At 39.8% G+C, this 22,968-nt stretch overlaps 1 protein-coding gene across 1 annotated transcript in view; it reads left to right on the top strand.

Annotated features, from left to right (window-relative positions):
- Positions 1-592: 592 nt before the first annotated feature.
- Positions 593-22,968, top strand: part of fam13a (family with sequence similarity 13 member A) — a 54,728-nt gene continuing 32,352 nt past the window's right edge. The window contains exons 1-7 of the mRNA XM_070856538.1: positions 593-790; positions 5,061-5,256; positions 7,872-8,081; positions 9,915-10,092; positions 12,668-12,815; positions 15,193-15,276; positions 19,691-19,911. Coding sequence (XP_070712639.1) covers positions 764-790; positions 5,061-5,256; positions 7,872-8,081; positions 9,915-10,092; positions 12,668-12,815; positions 15,193-15,276; positions 19,691-19,911 — 1,064 coding nt within the window. The 5' untranslated portion in view covers positions 593-763. The remainder of the gene's footprint in view (positions 791-5,060; positions 5,257-7,871; positions 8,082-9,914; positions 10,093-12,667; positions 12,816-15,192; positions 15,277-19,690; positions 19,912-22,968) is intronic.

Below are 22,968 nucleotides of genomic sequence, written 5' to 3' on the forward strand. Positions count from 1 at the left end.
TTCACATTTGACACAATTTCACACAATTGTTCTATGTAACTCTTTTGCTGTACTTTCCAATGATTCAGATGCTTAAATGTAGATTCTTATGATTGTTATATGAGTTTGAAAGTTTCTAATTTAAATCAAAAATAACCTAAATTACAAAGAACAATGTTTGATGTTGTTTAAATTATATTGAATATAAAAAAAAAGACTCATTGTCCGAAGGATGACTTTATGTTTCTTTCTCAACAATACTCATAATTCTGTTTTCGGTGTGTTATTTTAGTCCTGCTACAGTTTTGCCTTTGATTTTGTTCAGGCCAAGCTCCCAGCTCCCACTGCTCACAGGCTCCCTCCTCCTTTTTTCCCTCAGTTACAAGCAGATGAATCCTGCAGGCACACATTTTTAAAGTTTGGGGTTTTAACCCCTTCGTCACATGACCGGGCCACTCGGCCAATAGGAGAGCTCGGCTCAGATTTCAGCCTAGGAGGAGAGAGGGGAATAAAGAGGGAGGAAGAGAAAGAGACAAGCACTAATCTGTGCTCATGGTTTGGACAGTCTGCCAGTACTGACAGCACTTTTTTACACTCTCTCCCGGCGTGGATTATCTTGTGTTGGGTTTGTGGACTGTTTGGATGGCACGTTTTAAGGTGAAAGGGATTCCCACCACTGGGAAAAGTCCAAGAGTTTGTCCTGGAACAGAGTGAGGAGAGGAGGGAGGATATCAGCAAATTTTCTCCTCATCTTTTCCTCCGCAGGCGTTTCTTCAGTGAAAGAATGGGGGCAGGAGCTCTGACCATCTGTGTGAGTAGAAGCTACAAAGCCTGAATTGGCTCAAAGATCTCACATTGATCCTGTGATTTAGGGGCTAAACAAAACATAACGGGACTGTGCTGTTCAGTGTCAGTCTATACACTCTTTTGATGGCGTGCGTGTGCTGAATGTCCTAGTGGACACAAGTGACTTTTTAATATGTCAAGGGTGGACAAATCTTCTTCTCCCTGCAGTAAAACAACCTTTCCCTCAGTAAATTAAATTGTACTCACTAAACACATGAGTACTAGCACCAAGATGAATACTTTCACTTACAGTCTTAGCAGAGAAAGCAGATTCCTTGCCAACCAATGTTACTTAAAGTTTTTGCAGTAGCATATCAGCACTAAAACAGGAATAAATACACACAGCAAGCTGCCCATAACCTGTAATTTTTTCCTAGCAGTGATTCAGTGTCTCAGTGAGGTCACTCTCCACAAAAAGTGTTCAGTCTTTACAAGAACGGAAACTTTTTGTGAAACTGTGTGAAGCAGAGACAGAGTTGAGCAGCTGTTGCCTCTGGTGTCTGTGGTGCTTTTGCTACCAGTTGCTTCAATGGCCACCCACACAGGGGCCGAGGCAGAGACAAGGGGAGGGAGAGGGTGGAGGGTTGGGAAAGGAGGGCACATGCTTGGGCTTGCTGTCCTCTTCATGAGCAAGTTAAAGACACAGGAAGATGGTCTTGCCTGTTAGCGGTTTACTTGTGTTTAACCTCTGCACAAAGTGTTTTCTGAAAAGTATCCTGACCAGACACTTGAAATTTTCGAGGCATATCCTCAAGGGGAGACAGCAGCCTTTCAACAGTCATTAGCTCCCAGAGTCTCTCAATAGTCTCCCTTAACAATAGGTTTCTTTCTCACTGTCAGAAGTGGCAGTGTGAAATATTTTAAGGTTGGGGGAGGGGAGAAGGAGATGAAGATTATTAAGCTAATCACAGCAGAGACTATCCTGGTAAACAATAGAGACAAATGGGTACCACCAGGAAGTGTTTCCTTTTATTCTCGATGGCTTTGCTTCACAAAGGCTCCATAGCAGTTTGTGTTGCCAAAGGTCAACGCAGCAAAACTGGTTATAATTGAATGCAAACATTTTTAATTCTGAACATTAGCTACAGTGCATAAAGAAGGGTGACTCTGTGGTGGGAGCGGTAACTCAGAGCGAGGAGCGTGATGTTAATATATTCAGTTTATAGTGACTTTCACACCAACATATGGTGACAAAAGCACAAGTATGTGCTTGCAAGGCAACCTGCTCACAGACAGGGTTTCACATCTACTTGACACTACAGCTCAGTGTTGGTGTGAAGGTGGGAACACAGAATACATGTGTTGTTGGCACATTTAAACTCTTGTTTTCTCAGTTGTAACTGCTAGATGATGGCAGGGCATTCAGGGTAAAGAAAAAGAAAATGTCCAGCATTGCATCTGCCATGTTGTTCCAGTCATCCAGGATTGAAGTTTAAGGAGTCTTTGGAAGCCTTGTAGTTTGCTTTTACAATGTTATAGTTCTTCGTATATTGTGTTGAGTATGTTTGCTGGTTAATAATATTTCACATCACTTTGCCTTTTCATTTTAAAGTTTTATATACATATGCATACATATACAGTATGTATACTGTTTTTTTATGTGCTTTATTTACTTTACTTGTATGACTTGCTTTTTGTTGGATATCTATTGTTCAGGCTGGTATTCACTTTTTTTTGTCTTGTTTAGGATTTGTTTACATCATTTATAGTAAATCACCTTTACTTCTTTTGGATATGTTATTGGTAATTTGCTTGAATGGACCTTTAATTTGAAAAGTGCCAACCAGGTATTTACTTGTGACAGACTGACTATGATAAAGATCTGATAGTATCGTCAGGTCTCCCTTTTTGATCACTATTACAACATTTTTTTAAAAGTGTTAGAAACGGTAAAACGTTTTTTGAACGGCTGACATAGGGTTATGTGTTCAGGATGACATACATCTTTGTATGTATATTGGTGTGTGTGTGTGTGTGTGTGTGTGTGTGTGTATGATAGTAAAGACAGATTTAGGGGACATCTGTTCAGTAAGGCCTGTCACAGTCAGACGTAGCTCAGACTGGCTTAACTCTTTAACACCTGCATGAGTCGTAGTACTATTGGATGCAGTTTTGCAGCTCTAAGACTGTTCAACCTATTAACATTACTACCAACAATGGGGTGCTACACCTGTACAGTATACTATAAAACTGTACAATGAAAGTTGTTTTGTGTTGTCAATCTTCAAAATATATCAGACTTTAAAAGTATTCAGACACAGATTTAATCTTTCTTCTACCATATTGTTAAAATTCACTCAAGGCATTAGGGTTTAGGGCAACTGGTTGTGTTTGATTTTGAGAAAATATAATTGTGGCAACCCAAACCTTTTATACTGTCTGCTAACATCTTCTCACCGCTGAAGACATAGCAAGTCTATTTATCTATCTATCTATAGTTCAGTGTCCATTAAGTTGTGGTGCTTTTTAGGCAGCAACCCAAGCATGGAGCAGCCAGAATCAAAATTCAAGTGTACTTAATTACCATTAGGGAGGCTGCAATTGGCATATTTTTATGCACCTGTCAAAGAGGAGTTGATGACTGAGCACCATTAGCACATTTCCTGTACCAGCTTGTCAGATGCATGTCACATTTATGCTGCCAGAGCATCTGCCGTGGTAAAGATCTTTCCTGCTTAGCCCTCTCAGCACCATCTGTGAGTTGGGTTTTAATCAGCTGATCTGAGTGTGGCACATGCCTGTACCCATTCTGTCCAAACAATTGGCCGAACAGGGAATAAATTCAGTGGTACTTCCTCTTCACCAAACACTTCTACCTTTCCAGCTCAGCAAACCCACTGTGTCACTGTGGACCTCATTGTGGCAAAATCATAGCCGGGGCCTCTCATTTCACCGTGTGGGTCAGTTCACTCGTTTGAAGTGGTGAACTCTGGAACCACAATATGTCACATGGTGCAGTCGTAGCTATGGATACAAGAGTAAAACTTGCTCTGAAGCACAGGAAGTCTTTTCCTCCTCACCCAGTGCCCGAATCTTGCTTCTGGTTTGTGTGTCTTAACTCTCTTGCTCCTAGTACCAACTTCGCAAAGACAGAAATGTCTCTTGAGTCTGTATATGCTGTAGTTGAATGTACCAGACGAATCCGTAGTTTACCGGGCTCTGCCTAATGTTGGCTCGTTACACAGGGATTTCTGTGTGCACTCAGTGTTTACACTCAGAGAAAGACAATGAGAGTGTGTTTTACAGTCTCTGCATCTATTGATACAGACAGCATGTGGCGCTGTTTGCCTTGGCAAGTTATCAGATAAGACGAACAACAGCTGGTGAGTTAACACGCCACATACACGCTCAGCTTTTGGTTTACAAGGTTCGTCCACTGAGGGGAATGGGCTCAGCCTGGCAATTAGAGCACAGCAGTGGAAAGTAACGAAGGACATTTACACAACTACTGTACTTTAGGACAAGTTGTGTTTTACCTCAATGTTTCAATTTACTCCATTACATTTAAGAGGGAAATATTGTATGTTTTACTCCATCCACTGCCTTTGATGAAAACTATGTAATGAGGTTTTGAAATATCGTGTCGGGAATAAATAGCATGTCAACTTAGCAGATGGCTGAGGTGGAACTCCACATACACACATATACACACACACACCAGAATGCATCAACATTACATTACAACTTTTACTTAAATAAAGAATCTTCTACCAGTAAAGCACATAAACACACACACGCCGACTCCTGCATGCCTCTCGCTCTCTCAGTTCATACATGAGCATCATAGACTTCCGACAGCACACAGTGGTAGACATTTAGACTGATAACGCTTTCAGCTCAGCACACCATCCATTCAAATCAATATTCATAGTTGCCATCACTTCACCTGAACATAGATGTGTGTTTCTACATTTGACTGTCTATTTGTGCAGTAGTGTGTGTCACTCTGGCAATACCTTCTAACCAAAGGTGTTGCATGGTAACTTGATATTTGTCGTAGCAACACCTGCACGGCCAGCCCTCCTCTCTCTCTTCCTCCCAGCTCACTCAGCACACGTTGTCCTCTAAGTGCATGGTAGTAGAGACAACACCACACACATCTATGGAGCAGAGTGAGCCTCCCTCCTCCAGGACAGGTGTCTCCGTGGTGTCTAACCTGATGCCGGCTCCAGCGCTGCCCTCTGTGCCCATTAGTGTCAGTGGCTGACTGCTGCTCTCTGCTCTTCTCCCTGCAGCACAACAAGACAGCAGTGCTGGTTAAAGAAGACATGAAGAAGATGGTGCAGATGCCCATACTGCGACCTAGAGCAATGGCAGGCAAGCACACCAAGCTGTTTGGAGCGTCCCTGATTGAGCTGCAGGAGAAGGGCCTGCTGGAGGATGGCGTGCCTCTGGTGGTGAGGAAGATGGTGGAGCATCTCTGCAAGAATGGTAAGGAAAAACAGAACAGAAGAGAATAAAGCAAAAATTAGTTGTTATGCTTGAATCACTGAATTTTCACTTAGTATAAAGAAAATTATACCACTTTTTGAAAGTCAATCAATGAAAACACAAAGTGAAAAGAACAAAACATTAAATTAGCATTTTTATAGAGAAAAAGAAAAAACATTTAGAAAGTACAATATTAGTACCCCCACAATGGGATTAGTTTCATCAGTGTGCTGCCACCTCAGTGTGTAATAATAACTTTAACAAAGGTCCATGCAAACTTGATGTATTTCACAACTCAATTTTCAATTTCAAGTGTTTGTCATTTGATTTTCATATTGTACAGAAATCAATGAAGCTACTCCCTTTGGTGACTGGAACAGCAGCAAAGTATATTAGACAAAAGTCTAAAAGTGTCTTGCATGCAATATAAATTGATCAACAAAAAGGCAAGTTATACATGCATGATTTTATTCTTAGGCTAAAACTTGATAACACATTGGTGTGGTACATGGCACTGACCTACTTTATCATATTCTTCTGTTTGACCACTAGATGTCAGTACAAGGAAGAGGAACTCCTTCCTCATGGCTACTGAAACTGCAAAGTTATCCTATTACTTTACACTTTACACAATCTTCAAAAAAAATTATGTAAGCGTTGAAGGAAATAATAAAGTTGCCTCTGGAATAAACAGTCTGTGGTCCATCCAGAGTTTAGGCTGTGAGAACTACATCCCTGAGGTTTCTGCCTCCACTGCGATGCCATGATGATTCGATATCATTTTGTCTGAGCTGCTCAGAGCACTAAAACATGTAAAATAATCCAAAATATGTCAGAAACTGTGTCTCTGCTCTCACAGTCCACCGTTGCTCTTGATAATCAAAAGAGCACACTCAGCTGTTTTCATGGAAACTATTTCTTGGGTAAAAAGTAGTTCCAAAACACTGCGTACAAAGTCTGTGGATAACTCAGAACTTTGAAAATCTTACCTTAAAACGCAATGAGAGCTGACCGCATGAAACATAGGGTTAGGGTTAGGGTTAAAATTGAAAAATATACATGGAGTGATAACTACGGAAGACGAGATGGGCCATGGCTGTAATCTCGATACCACTAGTTGCGTATTTCATTATCTTGAGAAAACAAAATGCTGATCTCTCTAGATAATGAGATATGAGATAAGATAATGAATTTTAGTGGGATAAATATGGTGAAATTATTAATGAGTGTCTGGTTCATTTGATTAGGCCTTTTTAGATTCACCATCATGACTGTCAGGGACACTACAGTAAGAAAAACAAGAACCTTTTCTTTTCTAGTGGTAATGGGTTGTTTCCTGGAGATAACTAAATATCTTCTGGAGATTGTGGGAAGTTGATCTGAAGATAATAGTTTTAAAAAAAAAAACGAATTTGCAAGAATGGCCGTTCCAGGCTTCCGTAGACGTCACTGAATTAAAGCATTGACATTATATACAACGTGTTCTTGTACAGAATATACAAGAATATAAACAGTCTATGGAGTTAAGCGAGAAAGGACAATAGTTTATGTCGTTGTAGTTTGGGTGAACCACCGTCTAACTGGGTGAACCTCAGTTTTGAAAGGTATTGTTAAAAATATGGTCTCTAGTAACATCTAGTGGTTACTATGGCGACCTACAACAACAGCGCTAAACTGGATTCCACAGCCAGTGACGTAATTAGAGTGTAAATTAGCCTACCAACATTAACCAACTAGATAATTAGTGCAAAATTGGTTAAACGCATAAGGAAGTTTCTGTCACAAATGTCAAGTTGACAGCCTCAGTTCTGTAGAGGTAAGGCTATAAAGTTCAGCACATTTTACCACATACAACGTCTCTAAATTCTCCTCTCCTCTGTCCTGTGCACCTGAATCAAGAGGGATGTTGCTAACTAGCACAGTTAGCTACATTAACAGAATAAGCTAGCAAGAAAATGTGCCATGTGATTAGTTAGCTAGTTAGCCAGTAGCTAGTATAGCTGTTACCACCAAAGGTTTGTGACTAAGATTAGCTTCATCGTTAAGCTATTCATCCTAAAATAGGTGCAATGTTGAGCTAATACAGCGCTAAATAAGTATAGAGGAAATAAACGGATGATAGTATCATTGTTGAATCATAGCATAAATATGAATATAACTGAATTGTTTCCTTTAACTGGGAACATTATTTGTGCTCTGTAAATGTCAAGATAATCAGCCAAATATATTTTGATAAGTTATATTCATAGTATACAAGCAGAAACTTTTACTACATGAAAGATAAAGGGGTGAGAAAAGTCATTTCTAACCTCTGGTGGCAAATGATATCTGCATCAAATTTAAAGGAAATCATATCAGTAGGTTGTTCTTAGTTGGTGACGCTCAGACCAACTTCACAATCATAAAACCAATAACAGGACAAAAAAGAACCAGGCCTATAAATCAATTATTCTGCAGCCCTCCATGCAAAACATGATAAGACCACATTTAGAGGGTCATCTTATTTGATTTAATCCCAAGTTCTGTTGTTGACTAGATGGAAGCTGGCTCTTAATGACATGAGCTAACTGTAACTCAATGCTACAGTTCACAGTGCTTCTCTGATTTCCCTGCAGCCTTGCAACAGGAGGGTCTGTTCAGAGTGAACGGGAGCGTGCGTGCTGTGGAGACCTTGAAACAACGTCTGGAGAGTGGGGAGCATGTGGACCTTCTGTCTGAATCTGATTTGTGTACAGTGGCCAGCTTACTCAAACGGTTCCTCAGGGACCTGCCAGAGGGTCTGGTAGACTCAACAGTGCAGCAGGCACTGATACAACACTACCAAGGTAAATAAGAGACAGTAGGTTCTGTTTTTTACAATGCCAACTTGTTGCTTATTATTTATTCTCTCTTATTTGCTTATCATTTTTAAAGGGTGTGTGTTTATTTGAGTTGAATTATCCCACCAGCTCAAGCTGATCAGGTTTTACACTTTTACAACCATCATGTGATACCTATCCTGAACAACTTTCCACATCCACAATGTGATATTAATACCCTCACAAGTATAGTGAATATCTAGGTCATGACTCTGGATGATAATTGAAGCTATCTTTGGGGGCTGAAATATACTGCCGTCATCTGCACCAGGCAGTGCATATATTGGTGCTGCTGAGTCAAGTGCATGTATGAGAGAGAGAGAGTGTGTGTGACTAGAAAAGTGATGGAACTCACATATCTGGCATTAGTCTTGGGGTGAGTGATTTGGCAGGTGAAATGCCTGTGCTCACTCTCTGCTCTCCTCCCTCACTGGGTCCCTTTAATGGAAGAGGAGTGTACATTTTTGCCATCGTATGCACTTTTCCCTCATACACCCCGTAAATATCAGCCTATTTTTCAGGGCCCGTGGCCAAAAGCTGCATCTGAGAATAGAGAATAGAATTTTTGTGTACTTTTTTAAAATTTGTCTGGCCTCCTTACAAGTATTTAGCAAATTTAAAACATCAAATGAATGGATGGATGGTTGCAGATTGATTAGTAGTGTCACTAATATAGGTTGTGTCAGCCAACATTTAAGTTGACAGTGGCTACACATCTGATTAAGAGCGTTAAGACATGAGTCACATCTTCTTACTAATTCCTTTTAAAGTAGTTACTCCTGATATTTTCTACAGATAGTCATCTCTTATGTCCACTTATTCTCTCGGTTTTAGTGTTGACGCTGTCATGTTTTGTCATGTATTCTTGTTTTTTTTTTTTTTGTATTTTAAAAAACAGAATGAATAATACTGGTGATACCTCTTATTTTCAGAGTGATCTCTTAGATAAACCGAAACGACAACTGCTTGTCCCGCTCATTGTCCACGTTCAGCATATGTCATTCTCTGCAGTGATTTGGTCCTCTGATTGTCTGGCTTTATGCTGGCATGTCTTTAGATGTGCATTGTGTTTGTTTAAGTGGCCTCTACACATGTATAATTGCATAAAGTGGGTTCTTTTTCTATCCCTCAGTGTGTGTTTGTCTAATACACTAACCTGTAAAAACTTGATGACGATAAATAGTTTCAAGCCTCGTCACAGAAACCCATGCATGTACTTCACACACTCGTGCCCACACGTGCACACACAACAGCAGTCTTGGTCACACTAAGCCAACATTTCACCCCTCCTGCTCTTGATTCTCAGACAAACACACACACATGCCCGCCCTCATACACATGCACTCACGTAGATGTTTGCGTCACTCATTCATTCAGGATCAGTAGCCACATCCGTTTATCCAATTCTGACCCAATTATGTATCCCGAGTAATAGCATCAACATATTTTCAGGCTTTTTGCTCTAATGCTCACGTATTACTAGTTACCACAACTCAAGATTAAAAATTACAGAAAAAACAGAAAACTATTTACTAAACTTAGGATTTGAACATTATTCACTAAAAGTCTATTTATGTTTTACGTTTTCCTGCTTCAAAGTAAATCAAGTTTGTCACACCACTCATCAATCCTTATTTGATTCCTGGTCGGTTGATTGTGTCTGAAAAAGCTTGAGCAGAATATCCATGTTGAGACTGAAGCATTTGTCAACTTTTCTACTAAAATCTTTTAGCCAGGAGTTTCAGTTTTCCTGAACGGATGTCAACCATGAAACTTTGATATCTTGTTGTGCGTCTTTAGAGTGCGGTGATGACTTCTCTTGGTCAGATATGAGAGACCTGCTCCTCCAGCTACCAGACGTCCACCACAGCCTCCTCCGCTACCTCTGCCACTTCCTCACCCTTGTGGAGAGCCACCACAAGGAAAACCGTATGACTGCCTTCAACCTCGCCACTGTGTTTGGACCCAGTGTTTTCCAGTGAGTAGAATCTTTTTTTAAGGTAAATGTGGTCAAGGTGTCAAAATAAATATCCATGGGCCAATCTCACCATCACTTTAGCGTTCCTCTTTTTGCTTTCTAACCTTCATATACTACCCAAACATGTATAGACAACAGCTTTATTGAAGGTTTAATACCTTTCAACCTACATTGATTGATTTTTTTGGTCTCTCTGAGGCATCACACCAAGCTGTAAACACAACATGGACATATTATTGATGATATGATGAGTTGATATGGTGAATTGGTAATAGCGGCGTCATGTTTCTGACAACATGATGAGCTTAAGTCCAATATTCACCCTCCTTTTAGGTCTGTTTTGGTCTCCACCGACCCCTGAAGGAAATAGCCGGCTCTTTGTGCTCCACTATGTTCTCCAGCAAGTCGCTAACTTTGTCTGCCTGCCATGTGGTGCCGAGCAGGCAGCGTACAGTCAGTTTATGAGAGCTTTTTTTCCTGAAACTGTTGCCTGCTGTTGCTGGGAATGAAGTAGATGAGAGTGATCTGAAGCTGAATGTGAAGTTGCATGCGGAAAAATCAAAACAATGAGCTGAAAGAGATTTAAATGCTCCATAAAGCTTAAGAGAAACTGTGAAGTCATGTGATAGATTGCTGTAGGTATTTTAATATAAATGACACCCTTCACATTACATTGTGATTTTATCTATTGTTGATGTGAAAATATTGGTGGGTGAAGCTTTCAGCTGTGAATTCTGAACATTTTAGATTACAGCTTGTGATGAAGCAACAACAATCAAAACAATAAAAACATGAATCCATTAAAACATTAATATAGTCATTTGAAATGGTAAAGTTGTACTAATCAGTATAAGTACCAGTATAACCGCCTTATGCTTGTATTATTATCGTACTAACAATCCAATTTCAATCACTAGGTCAGGGTTAAGTTAATGCCACAGTCTGACATTGGTTTTAATGATTAACACTCAAGGACAGAGGAAGCGGCCTCACTAAACTAGTTAAACTAAACATATTCATCAAAGTTTGCAGTCCCTCCCACAGGTCTACTTTAGTGTGCTCATGCCATTCAAGAACATAACTAACATTCCTGAAAATTTTGGCAAGTTTGGTGTCTTCACCGTGACCTTTAAAAACATGTTTGTTGCAGTCTTAGACAACTTGACCCAGTCTGGCAACAAATATGCAGTCATGATATCCAAAGTTGAGGGATTCAGTCATCGCTGCCCTATTTCTGTACAGTGAGTTAGATATAAAACATTGGTTTCATATGTCGGAGTTGTAGGATATGTGGAATGATTCCACTCTCATGACATGTAGTACTCTCAGTCAAGTTTAGCCCACAGACATCACAGCTGCTTTTGTACATTTTGTCAATAACTGAAGGCCCAAAGAAAAGCTTTGTGTACATTTATACACAGAAAAAATGTCTTGGCCTGTATTTCAGAATGGGAGAAAATCTTTTCCCTACAGTACCTCCAACATCTAAGCAGGTTATTCAAGAAAACAACCTATATTGCAAAACACCAATGAATCTAAAAGTATTAACATAATAGTTGGACTACATATTGAGCTGCTGTAAACACGCACAGCTGTTGCAAACTCTGCCAGCAGGTGGTGCTGTAGCTTAGTCAGTGAAGATATAATTACTGTGTAATATCTGTCAGTGACACAAACATTACCTTACATTGCTCTTAAATGTCCAATTAATAAGCTTCTTTATATTTTATTGACACCTACGTTTGAAGTTCTCTGTTACCGTTTGAGGAAGAACTGACTGAAGACTGATTTCCTCTGTCAGTGCAGCTTTTGATCTCCATGAACCACTGAAATCAGATGTTTGACTCTTGAAACTCTGACATTATGAGGTGATGATCAGAGGTCACGCACTTAAGAACACTAATTGAGTCTAGTGAAAGATGTTGATGTCACATGACATATGATAATCAGTTGATGTTAATGTGTTTTCAAATGTTGTGATGATGTTCATAAATAAATTATGCATCAGTGGCTTCAGCTGCCTCCCTGCAGCTGCTGAGTTAAGTACCTCTGTTGTCGCTCGTCTATTTATGATAGGCTTACTGGGCAGTGAGTCAGACTGACTTGTGGGTACCTCCAGTAATGAATGGCCAGGCTGGGGATCCCTGGCTAGTAAAAAGATCAGGACAGAATAGAAAGGAAAAAACCGTCCAGGATACTCTTTCACACTGTACAACCTGTTCTCTGCAACAGAGGCTGCCAGTGCTTGTTATATAATTAGGCCTACAGTGAAGTCTAAAGCTCAGTGTACATCTCTCACAGCTCTTCAGTAGCATCAGACATTATACTTAGTAAGGCAGCTGAGTTCTGCTTTGCAAATCAAGTCATCTAATTGATGACTCACTTTCAATTTCAGTGTCAAAATCACTGTTGAATTAATTCAATGCTGCAAGGTAAAAGGAGAAAATAAAAAAAAATAAAAAAGTAATTAATTCACATATTGTCAACTTTATTTTTACGGCTACTTTCATGTGTAAAGAATGTGATAAAATCTCTCTGAAATCATTTTGGTTGTTAATTGTCTCTCCTCTCCCAGTGTGGCTCCTGGTTTCGAAGCAATGACGGACCAAAATATCTGTAACAAGATCATGGTCAAGCTCATCCAGAACTACAGCAATATGTTTGAGGCGGACAGAGATGGAGAAGGCAGCACAGAGGAACAGCCAACTCTCATCATTGTCAAGGTGTTGTATACTCATAGGAACACCAGATGCTAATGTTTATATGAAATAGATCTGTGTCGGTGGTCAGTTCAATGCAGTGCAGCTGGTAAGACGACTAACTGAGTCACACGTTGTGTCCATGCATTTTAAACAGAATGAGTTCCTCTCTGGCCTGTCCGCACCCTCTGCTCACCCACTTTTTATAAAGTTTATAAATACAGAGTTACATAATGTCAATCTAAAATTGATTTAACTATTGATTTTACATCAGAGCCTCTCAAGAATGACTCCTCCACAGGTGGCTGTTTTGAGTCTTTGGTTGTTGATTTATGTTTGCCGCTTTAATGGTTGATGTCTTTATTGATTAGCTGATTTGTCTGGCCTGCTGCTTTTCCTGGCGGTATCTTGCTGCTGCATCTGTAGCAACCTGAGAAAAATGTGGCTGGAAGAAACAAACCATGAACAGCACAGGGAATTATTTTTATTGAAAATGCAATAAGAAAGTGTAGCATAAAATCACAATGAATATAAGTTTGTTCCAGTCCACTAAACAAGGCTAAATAAGAGGAATAGTGAATGCCACAACAGCTGCAATATGAGTATCTTTTTTGCTCTCGTGTCAAAAGTGGTATTGCAAAACTTCTACCAAATTTCCACTTTTGAAAAGACATCCTTCACCAGAGTTTATTGCAAATGTCTTCGCTGATTAATGACTGTGTTGTTGAAATGTGACATGGGCCATGTGATGCCACGGTGGGGTGACCAGGCAGTGACCTCTGGGATTTAGCTCCACATGGGTCTCACAGAGTACCTCACCTGCCATTTTTAACATCATCAAACACTGTGTTTGGTTCCCATGTCACACTATGCTTAACATGCAAAACAAAACAGCTGAAGATGCAAAACATTTGAGAAATCAAGCAGTCACATTCAACCTGAGCTCATGAAATCCAAAGGTCCAGATTTATGGTAGCAGAAAAATGTTCTTATCTTTGACAATAATAGTGCCATTTTTTGTGATACATTTCAGTCACAAATGTCTGTGATTTGTTGCGAGTTCCTGTAAGAGCACAGTCAAATGAGACCCTGCTGACCTACGGGAAACCCCTTACTCAGATTGCGATCGTCTTACACACAAACATGCACACATACACAACGGCAATACAGGCATGCACAGCCTACGGAGGCCCCTCGCCTCCTGACCTTCCTCGTATGTGCTTCTGAGTGCAACACATATGATCATCGGTGCTGCCGTTTCGCTCAGTCACAAAATGCTGACGAGCAGGACATCAGCATGAAGGTGTTTATGTGAGTGTATGTGTTTGAGGATGCAGATTGTCAGCAGGCTAAAATCTATTCTGAACTCTGTCGTTAAGGCTCACAGAAGATTGCAAATGTGACCATCTTCTCTGGTCCTCTTTTTGGTCCCAGGAGGCGCACATGACACATGCAGACACAAAAAAGTCACCAAACCGCCCCAGTGCAAAGACACTGACGCCAGTTCCCAGGACAAAGGTGCATGTTCGGCTTTACAGCAGCACGCCTGCATGTGTGCGTCTTTGTTCATGCGTTAATTCTCCTCAGTGTACCTGTTATGGAAGTCTTTGTCTGAGTCAGTCTGCTGTGAAATGCTGTGTTGTTGTTTATGCGTGACATTCCCAGCTCAAACTTGCAAATTCCCTTACATAGTCCTTTGTAACACCAACCATGTGATCTGTGTGACGTGATTAACATAACATACCGGTAGTCATGTTTTGGAAAGCTGTTTTCTAACACCAAAGCCATTTCTGTTCGTCTGTGTAGGTTTCTGTGAGCTTTAAAGACGTTATCAGTGTCAGCTGACTTGTATGTACTGCCTGTAATGGTAATCAGGTCACTCAGTGCAAAAAGATAATGACCTTTTTAATACTGTAGTGAGCAAATTACATTAATGATAAGTTATCAGTTGCTCCCAGAATAGAATCTTTAGAGTCTTTACAAGTAGCATTGTTTGGATTTACATTTCCTTACACTTGTTGATATTAAGAAAGAGGTTATTCTGTCCTACAATTGATAGACAAAACATCACGTGCACCGCAAAAGTATTTCTGATTTATTTTTTACTTTATACTTTTGACACTAAAATTTTACAATAATAAAATGTTTCATTATATTTCCCCAAGAGTGGCCACTGTAGCATGCCAGACAAGTCAAGATTATGATACAAGATGTAAAAATGATAACAAAGTATCTGCTTTAGGTTATATTAAGGTCATATATCAGTTGTCCTGGATTGTTTGAAGTGCTAGTAGCTGCCTTAGAAAATGCATCCTTGCGTATTTAACTGTCTATCATACAAATAATGTTCTTTAAATGCACTTTAAATCGTAATCTCTTTTCTCTCCATACATTTTCCAAGGATGGAGATACCCCACCACAAAATGAAGAACTTCTGAACAAATCTTCCACCAACACTACAAAGGCACGGCCGAGGAAAAGGAAGGTACAGAAAATAACAGCATTTGTCACTGTCAATTTTCTCGTGTTAAGGATTTGCTGGTTTTAAGGCTTTTCTCTGGTTGATGTCTATTTCTCACTCTTCCCAGTACATACTTCCTGCTTTCTTATCAGCTTTATTGCCTTGGTGCTGATTAGCCTGAGGTCATCTCTCAGACAGCCTCTGATGCCTGTGTCCTCGCAGCTTGGTCATATGATCCATCCATCCCTCCATCCATTCATTCGTTGTCTATGCCGCTTATCCCTCAGGGTCGCGGGGGGGGGGGCTGGAGCCAATCCCAGCTGACTTTGGGCAAGAGGCAGGGTAAAACCTAGACTCATCGCCGGTCAATCACAGTGCTGACACATAGAGACAGGCAACCATTTACACTCACACTCACACCTATGGGCAATTTAGTTGGTCACATGATGTGATTTGATAAAGTCAGTCTGCTGCAGGAAACAACAACAAGCTTATGTGCAGTGAGAGACAAACATGGGCTTTGGTACGCTCCTCCAACTGTGTCGAAGTATTATTCCAGATGAACCCTGCCACAAAGCTTCATTTGATTTTAGATTTGTTACAATTAAGCCTTAAAAATGTCCTGTTTGTGTACATGAGGAGGGACATTGAGCTCTTGGTTGATCAATAAAAGAGCTACATTTTATGAAGTTAATACTGCTTTAAATTCAGTTACTTTAATCTTGCATAGATGCAAACTTAACAGCATACATGTTCACATCTGTGTATATGCTTCAAGTGATAAAATAATGGGTAATTTCTGTGAGGTTGTTGACAACAGAAACAGACTAAAATGATCTTGGTGTCATTGTTTCAGATACAATTTTGAATAGATCTAATGCCATCAATGTGGTTTACATATCAAGACCAGTGTCGCTGTAGAGATAAAAGAAATGCTGACTAACCATAAGATAAGCTCAGGAAGCTAGAAACATCTGCTGATGCAGGATGTTCGCTTCCTTGAGAGGTTTGTGAAAAATAGTCTGCAGAGCTAGTATGTAACTAAAGCTTATGATTTTTTTTAAATGCCAAAAGTTACTTTAACCTTTATATTAAGAAGGCAGCTCCTCTGCCCTCACTATGCATGTAGGTGCTACTCGCTATGCAGTAAGATAAACACAGTCCCAATAAAGCTGACAGCTGATTGTCTTTGAAGACTTCAATGCAAGCAATTGTTAAAACCTGAGAACAAATGCTGAATCCAGAAACTGGAAGGAAGTTTCACCACTTAAAGATCAACATGAAGTTCTTGTAGAAAGTGCAATGTAGTACTTGATTTTAGTACACATTCACATTGTCCACAAGAGTAAAAAGAGAGAGAACAGTTACTTAACTAGACTACATAATTTACTAGCTAGAATGTTGCATTAGCAACAGATTAGCTCCAGATAGTGTGTATAGTGGCTAGCTCAGTTAGATCATAGAGGAACTGAATTCTTCTAAAACACAAGTCAACAGCTGTATTAAAAGAACTACTCACAGATGATGCTCCTACAAGGACATCTGGGCAGTGGATAAAAGATCATCACAAAATCCTGGATGCAATAGTGAAGCTGCAGCAGCAGCTGCTATAGAATGACGCCAAGGCTGGCTGCTACTAGCAACAAAATGTTCACCTGAAACCAGCTCTACAACCACAAAACTAATATGACAATATCTGTAGTTCAGGAGCTTTTGAATTACTAAAACCATTAACTCGAGTATCCCACTGCTCATCCCTGCAGCTACAGCTGACACAAACAGACACACAGACACTTCCTATGAAAATGAAAATGACTTTTTGACCTCCTTAGTAATTTATCAAGTGATTCATCTTCACTGTAAATATTAACCTTTATAGCTATAGGACACAAACACTGTAGAACCACTTCCATAAAAGCTGTTTCACTTTAATGGCCAGACTCAACACTGCTTTGGCCTCAATGCTTCCTGCTAGGATGAATACAGTTCATCAAAGAGTGAGTTTTGAATTCATCACCGTTCACACATCACTACCAGGGCTGCATTATGTGATTGTGATTGCGGCGCTGTGAGGCAGAAGTGTTGTAAGTCTATAGATTTAACAATATTTATTAGCCTCAGGTCAGGTCTAGTGGTGAGAGAGAGCCACATGAAGAAACAAAGACGCCCACACACACACACCCACACAAGCACCAGTTAGAGAGCCCTAAACATGCCAGTCTTAACAGTTTGATTTATGATCCACCTATCATTAAAAAGCTTCAGTAATCAATGGGGAACGTAGTTTGTTGAACACAGAGATGTTTATGTTAATGCATGAGCTTTGGACACCACAAGGAATACAGTATACAGTAATGCCTTGTTGAATTAATACAGTATTGTAAAAAAAAGCCTTAGGTTACTATGGTAGGACCACGAACATTTTTTAATACTTTTTTCAAAATAGAGCAAACATGCTTATTCTAACACTCACTATTTTGAAGAAATATAGTGATAGTATTTGTGGTGGCTGTGCATGCAAGAACAGTTATGGATCAGATTGCAAAGATTGCTTTTGAAAATCTAGACACCTGGGAAGTCAGTGAATAGAGATTAGTTATCAGAGGAAAGGGCTGTTTTAAAGCCAGCTACAACTGCCTTTTCATTGTGGCATGAGCATGCCTAAGTAAAATATTAAGTTCTAATTATTCTATTTGACTTTCATAGCTGTCTTTAGTATTTCATAAGATATTTCAGTCACAAATTTATAGTTAATCCATTATTTAGAAACCAGGTCATATCCTCATGTTGGTCTGTCAGGCTTCTTTGTCATCTGGCCTGTTTGTGACCCTACTTGTTGTTGCTCTGTTTGAGCTTTCTTTTATGCATAGGCAGAAACTGAGAACCAGGAATGGAGGCAGCATGACGGATCAGCGGTTAACTCTATTGAAACTGACCTTCAGTTTGAGTTTTAGCTATGTCTGTCTGTGAGTTTCCATGACGGCGACTGAAAGCATCCGTTGTTCAGTATACAGTCACACTACGTCATTTCTTTATATCACGTGTGTCTGTTGAGAAATATTATACACTATAGTGGACCTGAATGATCTACTGTCTATAACGTAGCTTAATTACCGCCATACATTGCACAAATATTTACATTTAGATGAATTGGGGTTGAAAGGAATGAAAGAATTAGTGTTCAAAGTGTTTAAAATAGTTTGGATTTGAATTCCGTATAGTAGTAGTATTTGTTGTAATGAGTGAATAAGTTGACAACTTCATTGCCAATTTTTCAATGACACAAAATCTGCCTGCATTAATGTGGTGATTTCTTTACTATATTTTTCTTTTTAAAGAAAAGTAATAGCACAAACACAACAGACAAAACACATGATCATAAAAAACATAGACCAGCTAAGGCACCATCTCACCAACTCTGGTGAAGTTCATTGTCACAACAACCCTCTTCTACCTGGATTTTGGGAACTTGTCCATGGTTTCTCCATCACTTCCTCCTTGAAAAAAGTAGACCATATATCCACATGTATTTACCCTTTTTCTCTCCTTCTCTTTTCTCTGTGGTTTTCTGTGAATAGCAAATTTAGATGAGTCAATTTCAAAGCCCTGAGGGGTAAAATCCATACCAGGTCTAACTAAAGCTTGTGGAGCCAATTATGTTCACAAAGATTCATCCATTAAGTGCACCAGTGACTAAATGGGGACAGCGTCCATAGATTTTGGTCCAACCCATTAAGTTAAACCCTAAATGGAAACGTTCTGCTGATAATTGGTGTAAAGAAAAAAAAGGTAAGCCTTTTAATTCAACCGACAGACGCTAATCTAGAGTGAAGCCTCTTTTGGCATTGGTTGTTTTTGACGATTATCAATAGCAGCTGCTGGCGTCAGACCCGTTTCATTCTCTGTTTACCACAGCCAACTGGCTATTTGGCCCTGGTCTTCATGAGCAGCTAGTCCATTATATATATATACTGTCAAAAAGGTCTGACACATTCTTTAAAACTTCTCACAGACTTCCTTGATTGAAACTCAGTTAAAATGCAGAAGGGTACCCCCAGTGTGGCTGTGATTAGGTTACGGTTCTTCTCCTACACTACTATCGGTGGTTCACGCAGTTTACACCCACTCAGAGTCAGCACGGTAAGGCAAACATCAATCTAACCTTTCAGTTTTACAAGCTAACTTCTTTTCCCCTCTCACCTCTTTTGTTGTTATTTTATTGCTCTCTGCTTCACCTCACTTCATCTTCGAATGCATGTTTTATTGTAACCCGAGCAAAGGTTGAAAGCTGCAGCGTTTTTCTGTGTGTGGGTTGTTGTACAAGCTTGAATGTGCAGAAATGTTAGCTGCCGTGTATCATTTACCTCTCGTGCTGTCTCATATTTCCTGTCACAAGACTCACCTGTTGTTGGTGTCTCTTACCCACTGTGTAAAACAGGTGAGGAAAGGGAAGAGTGACGGCATGATTCAAGTCATCCCTCAGCCCCGCCGCTCTGCTGGGTTGCCCCATGCAAGGCGCCTGTCCATACCAATAGTTTTGCCCCTGACCTCTGAGCTGAAGAGCCCCAGTCCAGAGGCCATGGACACAGCTACCATTCCAGTGGCCCGCCAGGACACTCCGGACATCAGCCCCTCTGGCAGCATGGATGCCGTCAGCAGGTCAGTTTGTCAGGTGAAAGCACGCACCTGTGTCTAAGAAAATTACTGATGGAAACTGCTATTTCCCACAAGCTGCAATGGGATAATTATAATTTTACTAAAATTATTTTATGATCCATTTCAATTATAAAAATAGAGCTTAAAGCTGCATTAATCCTAGGTATTTACAAATATGCAGGAAATGAAATACTATGCAGAGTAGTCAGAGAATAATGTATTATATTTATACATGCTCAATGTGCTTTTTTACATTTTGTATTATTATTCATAAAACCTGTTTTGAAATGCATATCACCAAGAGCAAAAAGTTACAGCTATTCCTGAAGTTTTATGATATCATTAAGTCTTATCTGTAGGCATGATCATTTAAAACTGCTGTAAAATAAAATCTAAGGTCATATAATACAAAACAAAACGTATCTCCTACATAACATTAAACATAAGAAACTCCCAATGTGGAAAAAGAGGGGGGATTCTAGCCGTGTTAAATAGGTTATAACCACTGTTTGCGTAGGTGATGTGCTGTCAGCTAAGGGTGAGGGTGAAGAATCTTCAGTGTCAGACAGCGATCAGGGATCTAAAGCCCAAGCCCCGTGGCAATGTGCCTTTGGCATGCAAACAAGCCTATTATAAGAAGCTGAAACTGGAACCACTTGGTGTCGAGTGTCCTCAGTCCTGGAATAGCAAGGCTACAGCTGTGTCTGTTGTTGGGGCTCTTGCTGCTTTGACCGAGGGCTTAGTCTAGTATTAACCTTGGCTGTGATCACACCTGCACTGTTTGGCTGACTACTGTACTGTCTAAAACGTCTTCTCACACACTCCAAACCCAGTTCATCCACCGTGTTTCTTTTCAGTGGAGTGGTGTTTCTTCCTCTTGATATTGTCCCTCCTTCATTATCAAAAGACTGTATGTAGAATTTGTCTCAGACGAAAAACTACAAAATATAACACAGAGCAAAGTAATAACCGTCATACGTGTGATGCTGAAGACGAGAAATGATGACTCTCTTTGAGCCTCTACTACAGCTTGTCGAACACGCCAGTGCCCTTTAGCGTGACATTAATCAGAGTGTAAAACCGTGTCAGCACCAGGTCCATTAGCACATTACATAAAGGTTTGGTATGTCATACACAGTAGTGCGCTCTCACACTAGCATACTGAATCTCACACATACTAGCATACTAAATTACAAATCTCACTGCATCCACTATATAAATATATACATTATTTTTTAATCATATAAATGTAATATAATTTGTATAATTGCATTTGTGGATTGTATTTTTATTTTAGAATATGTAGTACTTCTGTAAGAGTTTATTGGCAATATTTTTTACTTTTATCAAGTTAACAGTTCCAAGTAGTGATTCTGTGTTTAAAAAAAAAAAATCAACCTTAAGATTTTCTTTGTTCTTTATCGTCAAGATAGTGAACAGCATTGCATATGTGATCTAAAGGTTATTAAAACAACAGGGCCAGCCAGTCACTCTTATGAGATCAGATGTTCCTGTCTACATGATGTGGCAAATTTAATACTTACAAGGTTGTAAGAGCTTTCCTCACCACGTCAGGGAACCAGTAAATCCTCTGGTGGATTTCACCCACACCCTTGATTTCTCCTTGTCAGGTCGCATTGGGTGACTGATATACACACAGCAAGGCAGGGGACCCCAGTGAAGTGCGTCAGCAATCTGAACTCTCTGGTATTTATTAACAGACACCTGCAGTTTGCAAAAAGACTAAAATGATTTTGCTATCTTTGATTCAAGAAGGCATTAAGGAATCTGATGCTCAATAGTGTTAAATTTTAAGTAGTTGTGATTTTGGCCCATAAACCTATATCAAATATATGACAATTTTCCATAAGTGGATCCACCTGTGTTTTCATATCTGTAACTGCTCTCATGCCTGCTTGTCAGCTTGCTGTCACTTTCCGTATGCATGTGTCAGACAAATCTGTGACAGCATAGTGCAGCTCACACAGCAGCACAGCCACTGCTGAATTAAACATATCCGGAACGACAAAACAAAGGGACTGCTTTTGTTCGACATTTAATGTCTTAATTTAAATGCTAAATCGTCATAAATGTTACATTTCATACATAAATGTTACTTTTGTCAGGCTAGGAATATGAAATCAAGAATTTAGAAAGTATGTTCTTGTTGAGTTAAAAAGCATTTCATAAAATGTATATATTGCATTTGACACATGCATGGGTCATTCCAGGGACTACCCCTGTCATGAGTCAGTCAGCTCGCTCAGGCCACAGTCAGCTCACAGCAGAAATCAAATCATCATCCTCAGGGCTTCTTATTAGAGGCTTTAATTTTAGATCTTCCTATGTGTCTACGCTTTGACCTCTGTACTTTATCAGAGTCTAACGTCTGACCACATTAACATCTTTAATATAACACCACTTCATCTCTTTATCAGATACATTAAACCAGTAATTTTGTATGCCCCAATACTCTCACTTGTACCTGAAATATGGCACTAACCTCATCCACCACACAGGCCACGTGAGCCAACATTGCAGCGTCATGTGAACTTATTATGTCCTTAGCATTGCGTAGTAGCAGGTAGGGGATGCATACTGACTTTTGTGTGGAGTTGCCATGGTTCACTGAATCTTGTGATGTAACCATTGGGTTTCTTAGAAGCTCTTTGGAAATAGGTGGGAGTGAGGAACATTGCAGTGTGGTGTGAGTGCAGGTTCCCTGTGGGTAAAACGGCATTGTTGGCAGCCTGTCAGGAAGTGTCATCCATCAAGCTCACAGCACATATTTACAGTAAGAACCTGCTGGCCGGATCAGACTGGTTTCCTGCACTTTTGATGTTAGTGCCTTTTATTCCAAATCTTTCCTTTGTCTTACTAAGATGTTAAATTTATGAAGAGGGTCAGTCAATCAGCTCATAGGATATCCAGAACTACTAAGTCAAAGCCAACCAGATTTGTTGCTTTATTCTTGAATATATTCACATTCATCGAAGAAGCCTCTTTTTCATTAGTCAGAGCCGCTGCCCAGCAACAGACTCAGCTAAGCTACTAAGCTGA

Source organism: Pempheris klunzingeri, chromosome 3, assembly GCF_042242105.1.
Source record: "Pempheris klunzingeri isolate RE-2024b chromosome 3, fPemKlu1.hap1, whole genome shotgun sequence".
NCBI lineage: Eukaryota > Metazoa > Chordata > Actinopteri > Acropomatiformes > Pempheridae > Pempheris > Pempheris klunzingeri.